The sequence below is a fragment of the Numenius arquata genome, chromosome 18, assembly GCF_964106895.1.
Source record: "Numenius arquata chromosome 18, bNumArq3.hap1.1, whole genome shotgun sequence".
Classification (NCBI taxonomy): domain Eukaryota; kingdom Metazoa; phylum Chordata; class Aves; order Charadriiformes; family Scolopacidae; genus Numenius; species Numenius arquata.
In genome coordinates this window covers 6,502,289-6,512,753 of record NC_133593.1, presented here as the reverse complement: position 1 = coordinate 6,512,753, position 10,465 = coordinate 6,502,289, and the positions used below count along the sequence as shown (strand labels likewise).

Genomic DNA, 10,465 nt, shown 5'->3' with positions numbered 1-10,465 from the left:
AACCATCCCAAAAATCCCTTAACTTGAATAATCACGTTCCCCACCGAGCGACGGATGCCCAAACCCTTAGGATCCAGGTTTCCCAGCAGGGTTTTCAGCAGCGGTTTCACCTGAGCACGATCGCTCTTGAGGAGCGAATTCAGTAGGCTAAAAAATCACCTACTTTTTCCTGCAGTAAAAAAATCTCACGTTCCTCTTTCATACCTCTCCGTTTGCCTTTTCCTCATCACTCAACTATTAAAAAGCAAACAAAACGCATTCAACTGCAAACTTTAAAAATTAGAGATCCAAACCCAGGCCATTAGATCATATCTTCCATCAGAGTAATACATCAATATCTTGAATTATTTAAATCTTGAATCTGAGGCAAACACATTAATAAAAAAAAAAAAAATCAATCACATTTAAAGCATTTATTTTGAAAAATAAAATACAAAAGATCATTGAATTGTAATTGTACATGTAATTTATCAACTTTTTTTTTTTAAATAAAAGATATTTAACAATTTCCACATGTGAATAAAACAAACAACTGTTCCACCAAAAATCTTTTAGGACAAGCACAGACCACTCTTTTGGAAGCTTCATACATTTAAAACCAAACTGCTACAGGAAAGAAAAAACAACCCCTTGAAGACGGGAGTTTTGTAATTAAGACAGAATAGCAATTTTGGAGACAGGCATCGCTTTGCGCTTTTTAAAACCTTAAAAAAATAGTTGTGCGAATGTAATACGGTTCTACAGTAACATCAGTGATTTCTTTTTTTTTTTTTTAAACAGGTTTACATGCGCTCACAACAGCAACATTTGGAACAAAAAGGGTATGAAAGAAACGGGGGAGAAAATTCTGAAAAAAAAGCAGGCCATGAGCAGTAACCTCACTCATCTCAGCGGGACAGTCCCTGTAAGATCGTTTCCATCGAAAAGGCAGCAGTCTGGAGAAGAAAAGAGAAGAAAAATAAAGTTATGTTTCAGCTTTCAATGTAATATTCTGGTTTTATCCTTGACGACATTTTGTAAATGCAAATAATGTATAATTGAGAGTAATCGCTGTTATCTCAGTAGGTGAAAAGTCACCGTCAAGACTTAAGGACAGCCACTAAGAACTTCCCTGCAAAAGGAATGTGCCTGCTTTTTCCATCGTTTATCACTAGAGTTATTTCTTGGAGCATATTTAGATGTAAGAAAAAAAAAATATATATCCGAACTTCCACTTACATTCAAAATCCTTGTGAAAGTGGGCTGCACTTACAGGCTGAAAGTGTCTCTTTCATTACAATGTACCAGTGGCAGTTACTGCTGGGAAGTTTACAATCTGGTTTCTCAGAAACTAGACAGCAGCTTTAGACAGAAGTATCGTAGTTTTAAATACATTTTTCCCCAAGAGGTAAGTGGCAAAATGAAGTAGATGTTTTAGTCATTTTAACATTGACTACGTGAAAAGATTATGGTTTCTCTATCGATTTCAGGATGAAGGCCTGCAGTTAATTTTTGGAAAACTTTTAGATCCGTTATTTCTAATCGGTGTGATGCTTCTGGCTGTATTTAGGGCTATAGAGAGTGCTATATTTATGGCTGCATAATAAGTATCGACACTGGGTATATTTGTGAGGCGTGTTGCTTTTGGCTAGATTTAAACTGGATGTGTTTTGCCATCTTTTGTTGTCAAGCCAGAACATTTGATGAGTTGGCAAGTAAAAATCCTGGAATAATACAGTAAATCTTGTGCCATTCCTTCGTTAACTCGTCTGGAATTTACTGAGTTCCTTGCACAATCTTGCCATTGTTCATTCAACAACTAAAATGCAGTTTATTTTAAATACTGGCTATGGAACATATTAAAAGAAACTACACAAATCAGCTCATCTTTGGCAGTTTCCTCTATCTAGAAAGGGCAATTGATTTAAAAACAAAAACCAAAGATGATTAAGAGTCACCTTTAAAGTTTCGCTATTTCAAAATGGGGACCTGAGCATGCTGTGTGCCACAGCACTGAAAGACACACGGATACTAACGAGAACAAGAAACTGCTAAAGAACACCAGGCTGAGCAGGGGCACGGTTTTATGGACTCGTTTTGATTCCAAGCTCTAAATCGGCGCGGACAATCCAACAGCAGAGCGAACACCGCAAACTGCCATGAGCCACCATGAGCTGCGCTGTGAGTCTTAAAGCACCTGAACTACGCTTTTGTAGCTCTCACCACTAGCACTTACCTCAGTGTGATCCTTACACCTTCCGAATCAAGATCCGTATCTTCATATTTTTATTACCCGCAATCTCACATAGAGTTACGTAAGTTTAAAAAAAAAAAAAAAGTCCCCTCAACTAAATCAAGAAGAGGAAGTGAGCAGGACTGCACGCTCTTTGATTACCTTCTGTGCAAGAAACAGCCATTGCATCTTCTATTCCATAGGTTCAGTCTGTCAAATAAATAATTAAAATGAAATTAGCTATTTTACATTAGAGGAAAAGATACAATTATGAGCACTAGTGTTTGTACTCAAACCCATCTAGATCTTTAGTTACATTATGGTAATTTTATCTTTAGTATAATACTAAAGGAGAACACTATCAGCATCAATTTCAACTCCAGCATCGGTTTTTATGGTTTAAGCAATATTCTCTTACTATTTCACAAAGCTTATTTTCGCTTTTTAGATGATCTTTCCTTGCTTTGGATAAGTTTGCTTAGAGTTTGGTAAATACTGTAATCACACCACGCTAACTGTATAAATCCACCTCCTGAAATTTAGCAGGGTCCCATTTGAAACCTCCCTATCACATGGATTGAAAGAGGGCATTTACTAGAAAGAGCGGACCGATTTCTTTATCGCAAGATAACTGGGATATACGGACAGCATAATTTGACTAACAGATACTGCAGGCAGATCAAGGATGGTTTATTTTGCTGGCACACTATCTATACAGCGTGTTAAACTTTAAAGACAGCTCATCTCCCTTCATTTTCCAGAAATCCTTATCAGCAATATTTAATCTCCTTCCGTTTCAACACACTGTGCCTGCAGCTATACGCGCTGCAAGTTTATCTGCAAGGTTGTAGATCGTGAAATAACCACAATAATTGCATTTGAAAGCACTGGAAATAACTACAGCACACTTTTTCCATACAATTTGCTGACAATAACTGTTAAGCAGCACACGTTTCGGTAGCTGTCTCGCCGCTAAGCTGCATAGACATTTTGGCCAGCAGTTGAGAGTGAACAACGCTGTGAGCAACAGCACAGGTAGCTGCGTGATGCCAGGTCCTTAATGGTTTTTCTATTAGCTGAGCACAACTCGCAAAGCATGAGCGCTGACTGGTCAAGGGTGAGAGCAGGCAAACATCCAGTCAAAGAGCAAAGCCCACATTAGAGACCACAAAGATTTATCAGAAAGATTTGGTGTCCACAGCAAAAAGTTATATTCTGAAAACATGAAACAGACACTACGGCTATTCGACTTTACTGATCCATGTTCATTTTATCTTGCCACGAGACTTCCTTTCTATTGTCTTCTTTGGCTGGAACAAAAGAAACCAGTTTTCCTTTTTAATCAATCAATTTTCGTTTGAATGAACGGAGTTAAGTCAAAATGCTTTCTTTGCACGTGGTAGATTCTCTTGGGTATTCTTCAACCTCTATATCTAACAAAAATCATAATCACAGAGTCCTTTCCTACTGTTGGGGATCCAAAGTGAAGAAAGCTTGTACCCATTAGTCGTGGGTTGGTTTTTTCCCTTTTAAAAGTAAAGGCATTGCAAATTATTTTACTTCCATTCTATATAAACTTCTGTACTGTATCATTAAGGATAGGAAATCGAGTAGAAATCTAAAGTAATGCAAGCAGAGATACACAACTCTGGAGGCAGAGAGCCCCTAAAAATCCTTTCTCTCCCAATTCTGCAACGCTCTACTCCTGTATATGCAGGAAGAATTGAAAAAAACCCAAGTATTTTTCAACTCAGCTTTACTTGAACACACCCTGAGACAGTAACAGTGATGAGCCACTTCCCGTTTTTCTATCAAAGCACAGTGGAGAGAGCACTTTAGATGGCATTTAGACATTTACCATCAATTATACAGCCCGCAAAACTGGTATTTTTATGAGTCTAGTTGAGCAGCTCTTACCCAAAAAAACAAAGCCAATTGCTACGTTCTACTTATTTCATATAAAATATTTAAGCAATAAAATACAAATATTTGTTATTTCTCTGATAAAGGTGAATTAAATGATTTGCTCCTTGTCTAGAACATCTGCTCTGATCTTTCATGGCTAGATTAGTAGAGCTTAAATCTGGAATGCCATGGGAGGGAGAATTAATTTCAGTACACATTGGAAAGGAAAAAAAATTAATCCCTCCCACACACAGAGAAGTCCTTCAGGCTTCTGAAAGGGAACACTCCAAAGGCAGCTCCATGGAACAAGTCGATCTTGTCTGCTCCGTTACCTCCAGGAGACACAGAAGAGCCGCCCAGCAGGAAGGGATGGCATCTTCCAAGCTGAGCTCCCGTGTCTGTAAATGGGCTAGTGGTTACAGCCCAAACCCTTCCCATCACGTCTACATGGGGAAAGGGCATGACGTTGGAAGCCCACCTTATTCACATCACTGGGGGGCAGGTATCAAGAGATCCTGCAGTTTTAAGAGACCTCCGTTGCTTTTTCAACCTCCATTGATTTTGCTTTTTCAACTGCTTTTACAAAGGTTAGGCCCCTTAGGTAGCTGATGACAATTAATAGCATTTGAAGGGTACCAGACTATGAATTCTCAGTACAATCTGAAATTCAATAGCTCACTTGATTATTAAATCAACACACCATCACTATCCATGGCTGAACTGGTTTTGTTTGTTTTGTCTAATACAGTACTATTTCTTTTTTAAAATATCTCATTACTTATCTCTGCTGTCTGTATTATACTTTAAATATTTCCCTGCAAGGCAACAAAAGATAAAGTTTCTCTACAAATAACAAACTTTGCTGTTTGGGCTACACAAAGAAGAGACAAACTTATCCTTAAGTTTCACAGCAATATTCAGTCCACTCAGATTTACAAGAACCATACCATTAACACTGGAGTTACACGTACACTCAAAAGAGCCCTGGGATTGCTGGGTGCAAGAGCACCAGAGAATGAATCTCACGGACAAGCTATTCTCTTATCTCTAGCCAGATGTTCTCTTACGATCAAACAGAAAATCAAGTTCAAGAAGAAGTGGTTTATAAAGATTGGTTGATACAAACTTGCCCCAACACCTGCAAAAAGGAAACTAATCCAATACTGTACCTGTGGCACTTCTTTAAGAAAGTCCGGCAGCTGAAATTCACCTTTGTAGACCTATAAAAACAAAAAACAATATACTACTGTTTGAAATGCTGAACAGCTTGTTAGAGCACAATCTATTTGTAAAAGCAAGTTTTATTCACAAGGCTTGGTCATCCAAAGTAGTTCTGCAGCTGCATGCTCAATCCCAGGCTTGCTCTGTACTCAACACTCTGACCTTGTTTGCATTAAAATGGTAAAACTATGTAACTCTTATTACTTTTCTAGCTTTCTTGAATGATTAAGTCCTGTGTAACCCATTCACTATGCTTCTAGACACAGATTTTTAACAGGATGATTAAATACACTAGGAGTGAGTTGCTACAATACATACTTTTTTTTAAGTTTATATATAACAAATCTGTTGCTTCACATTTTAGCACCTTCAGTAAATTAAGTTCTCTTTGGGCTTAATTACATTTCACAATTAAAAGAGTCTCTGTTTAAAGTTTTTTGAAAGTTACCCGTCATGATCTCATGGACTGGGTCAGAACTGACATACCAGCCAGGCAACATTCAGTTCTCAAACAGTTCTTTTTTACAGTTAGGGAACTTGACAAACGTCACATAATACAACATTTTCTGATGTGTCACAATATTCGTTATGTACAAAATAGGTATCATTCACACAAACAGCAGTATCACACTTGAACAACTGGTCCCATCTTACTATGCTGTCAAAGGAAAGTTCGGTTGGGTTTGAATCAGTTCATCGACACCACGCGACTACAGTCAAAGTGTGAAAATGCTAACAATTTGGGTTTCAATCTTGTTGAAATGGTCAACACAAGGAGTGTTAGCATCTCCTTCTACCCTATTTTATACATACTTCATACACGAGTACAGAAGAGCTCCACTTACTAGTAGGGCTGTGACAAAGTTACAATCAGCAACTCTTATAATTATGAATTTCTACAACAACTGTAGCCTCGTTACCAGCCTGACTTCATGAAAATTTGTCAGTACCGCAATTTCCAATATTTTAGAGAATATTAATTCTGAAACAACACTGTTTGGAGAAGGAGCAAGCAATAAATTTCCTCAAACATACCAACAGCAACAGCCACACCAAACAAGTGTTTCCACTATCTGCCAATTAGGAAATAAATTGGCAACGTATTGTCTTCTCTCTAGAGAATCCTTCTTACAAGCTGTTTGCTTCTGAGATTAAACTGGAATACACTCCAAAGGGGAGGGAAAAAAAAAAAAAATCTGTTTTTATTTTTTTTCCAAAAAAGAAGTGTACTTAGAGTTCTACCATCCTTTCTACCGTACCAAAAAAACCAAACAGCCTAAAGTAATTAGTTCTTTGTAGCCTTATGTAGCAGTAATCACATAAAAATCAAAACCCACAAACCTACTTAGAAAAATTTCTATAAGGCCGTAAAATTAAAACGGGTCTACTTTAAAGCCTCGCTCAGAGTTGCACTCCCTGGTTTACAAATTGCGTCAAAGGAAGAAGATTCAGGAAGTCAAGGGATGCTTATTAACAATATCCTTTTTCTTTGCTTTCCTATGAACAGATGACCGGAATATAAAGATGTACTCGTTTTGTTGCTATACTGCAGTGGCCCAGGACTGCAGCTGAGCCAGCTCCGAATTTCCTGTCCCCGAGATGCTTCACCCCGCCACAGGCTGCAGCATTAAACCCTGACTCATGTGGGGTGGACTCTGGAGCTGGCAGTTCTCAGCACTCGTTATCGCTAGGCTAAACATATCCAAACAACGAGGCTTCACTGAGTCCCAGCGTGAGAGTAGGAATTATTATACATTGAAGAACTCTGTTCCTTCCGATATTCCATGTTTTAGATAAAATAGAAAGGCTGATTCAAAATGATAGGCACAGCTCTCGTTTATATTCAGCCAGGGGGTACTGTCATTTCCATGGAAACCTTAATGAAAGCCACACTGGTCAAAAATTCAGTGTGTGGCTTACTGGAGCCTAGATATACTATAAATATTTATAAATGAAGGAGAGTATTTCTTATTTTCAGCTTTTAACCAATCCATTTAAAATGCAGGCTGTGTTCTACAGAGCAGAAATGGAAGTTACAAATCAACAATATTATCCCATCAAAAAATGCTACAGAACAACCTAGGCAAGGTTCACAAGAAAAGAAAACAGTATCTTTTTTATTACACTTGTGCTAACATTGGGAGAAACAGACAGGCTTCAACTATTCAGGCAAACCACTACACTCATTATCTGGGAATTCTTAAAACCAGTTAATACTGATGATGATGGTACCTTGTGACTGATTCACAATCAGAGTGACCAAAACCACGTTTGTCTGGAAGTCTCCTTCTTTCCTTCTCCTGCAATTATGACTTGGTCTAATTTTTATATTATATCTATATGTATGTCTGCTCTAAAAACTTCACCATTGTAATGCTCTTTGTAGGAAGAGTGTTTACTACTACTAAGCATCTAACAGTGGATAGACAAGGGTATTCATCCATCAGCAATATTAAGAAAAATCGTGACACTAATGTCATACCCTGAAACGATAAGAAAATGTTTCAGGGACATTTAATGTTATATTCACATAAATATCCCAATTTACACACCACAATTTACAAAGGCAAATCTAACCATTGACAAGCCCAAGAAGATTAGTTTTAACACGCAAGCGTGCCTAATTTTGGTTCAGAACTGACACTATCTAGAATACTGGTTTTAACTGAGACTGCATAGAAACTGGTTTAAAGTAGTTCCAGAAACAGTAAGTGGTCCCTTTTGAATCCAAACCCAGGGAAATTCTAAAAACAATGACTCCATCTTCAGCCAAAGAAATTAAGAGGTTGCAGATCCAAAATTCTTTTCTGACCAATTTCTAAGTCTAAAACACATTATTCAGAAAGTGGCAGAAGTGGGACATTGGAATGATTTCCACTCTAAGCAAGAATTCAATAAGTTGAGCAGAAGTGGTGTTTACCATTTCTAAGGGAATTATTTTGCAAATCCAAATGGATTTCCAAAGGCGGGGGGGGGGGGGGGGGGGGGGTGAGGGGTGTGTAGAATCTGAAGCCTGTGTCAGTTGGTTGTTCAGTGTTGGCAGTATTCAAGCTGTTCTATTAAAAAAACAAATCACATTCTTATAGCCAAACTAAACGTGTATTATTCTCAAAAAGAGATCAGAAAAGTTTCACATCCAGTTGTCTGAGAAAACCTTCAGAAGTACACAAGGAAAACTTAAGAACAGAAGTGTAACTCAGAAGTGTAACCTATAATTCATCTTTATAGAAGATTAAAGCACTCCTTTTCACCCACTCCAAGCCTGGATTAGAAAGAGTTTCATTCTATTTGGTCAGTTCCCGTACACAGAGATAATGGCTCTTTTTGTCTAGAAGTTAGCCTGCAATTAAGTGTACTTGGGCTTGGTAAATTTTCAAAACATCAAAGTTGCAGAGTCCAAGGCTATTGAAGTTTCATTGTCAAAGAAAAAAAAAAAAAAAAAAAAGGAACACTGGCAAAAACGAACCAGAGCCCCTTTCTAGAAACAATCCTCTATTGCACATGGAGGTACCCTCATCTCGCTCTTTCAGACTTTCCATAAATTCTAAGGTAGCTCACAAGGCTTACACAGCTCTGCACCTCTTTGCTGGAACTACCAAGAAAGGGGACATCTGAGATGTAAATATTTACCCAGCAAGAACAACACAGAAAGCATGATTTTAGACAGGCCTATGAATATCTGCCAAAAAGCAGCTTGGAACCATACCTCATTGTGTATTTAGTTTGTTAATAGCTCTGTGCACCTTACTAATCATACACATGTATAGTTGGTTTAAAGGAAAAAAAAAAAAGACGATATTGGCATCTCTGGAGAAAAACAATGCAGTTGGGAATCCACATGCTGGAAGAAACACCCTCTAAAGAGGGTATAAAACAAATTTAAAGGACACTAAGAAAGTCTGTGCTGTTTGTGGTCACAAGACAGATGAAATAAAACCCCCAATTTTTGTTTTAGATGTCAGAGAAAATGCCCACAAAGCCAAATGCCTTTATGTTCAAGTTAAGCAGCATAGAGATGCACAGCCTCGAGCAGCCCGTCATTACAGCATACCTCCACAATTACACATCTTTGACAGCACAAGTAATTATTCTCATGTGTTAGTATAAATATACTTCTCACCCTTTATCACAGATTGTTTCTGTCTTTAAGACCTCAAATACAAAGTCTTGAAATGATGATTGTCGTGGACGTCTTGACTCTTAACAGCAGGAGACATTTCCCCACAATTTAAAACAGGCACAAAACAGGAGTTAATAGAACTCTGGTTTTCACTCTAGATGTTACTGCAGAAAATACCATCAACAGAACATAAAACAGAGACAGATAACAGTTTTCGGATGTGATTAGAAGCCGCCACACGTATTTAAACAGCCATGATGAAAACCATAGCTTTTTCTGTGGAGTTCTGTACACTTCCGTCTCTCCATCTCTCCAGGGCAAAGAACGTAACTTCATGAAGAAGTTAAAAGAAATTACTGGAATATGTATTCCAAGCATATAAATTCATTTAGTGGGAAGTGTGTGCCAAAGAAAATCTGATGTAATACGTTACAGATGTGAGAGGAAACCACTTAGCCAATCATAACAATAAGCCAGTTTCTACTGGGCATAAGTCAGTCTTGTAGTTATGAGCTGTTCTCCACTTCTGGTGTGTTCTGTTAAACTGCTGACATACACTTTTACACAAACTCACAATATTGATAAGGATGTATCAGACACTCTTCTAACGTGGAGTGATTCTACTTTTGCAATTCATTATATAGCGATTGGGCTACCGGTTGAGATAGCTTAATTATTTGCCTTTTCTGCATCATTTGCAGATGAAAACCCCTTTTAGTTACAGGATGTTATTTTCCTTTAATGTTCAGGATGAAGAATTTGTTAAAACTCTGGTGGGGGTGGGGGAAGTAGTTATGTATCTATAAGGAAGGGACCCTTGCAATCACGACAGTAAAATGAACAACCAGCAGACTTATGAGAAAAACCCAAGACAGCACAATTCTACAGTCACTGAATAACTAAAGGTAATTCAGTGACCTCTTGAGGACGTCACGTGCAGAGAGATCTGCTGAATAGCACAACACTGCTCAGACCTTGTTCTGCATTCCTTACCCGAGACAAGATAA

At 38.0% G+C, this 10,465-nt stretch overlaps 1 protein-coding gene across 2 annotated transcripts in view; it reads right to left on the bottom strand.

The window, feature by feature from the left end:
* Positions 1–399: 399 nt before the first annotated feature.
* TPST1 (tyrosylprotein sulfotransferase 1) overlaps positions 400–10,465 on the bottom strand; it is a 29,691-nt gene continuing 19,625 nt past the window's right edge. Inside the window, exons 4-7 of one of the 2 annotated variants that reach the window (XM_074160665.1) lie at positions 5,287–5,337; positions 3,447–3,522; positions 2,375–2,422; positions 400–935 (exon numbers count right to left, since the gene is read on the bottom strand). In XM_074160665.1, coding sequence (XP_074016766.1) covers positions 3,478–3,522; positions 5,287–5,337 — 96 coding nt within the window. In that variant the 3' untranslated portion in view covers positions 400–935; positions 2,375–2,422; positions 3,447–3,477. The remainder of the gene's footprint in view (positions 936–2,374; positions 2,423–3,446; positions 3,523–5,286; positions 5,338–10,465) is intronic. The other variant, XM_074160666.1, reaches the window with a different exon arrangement.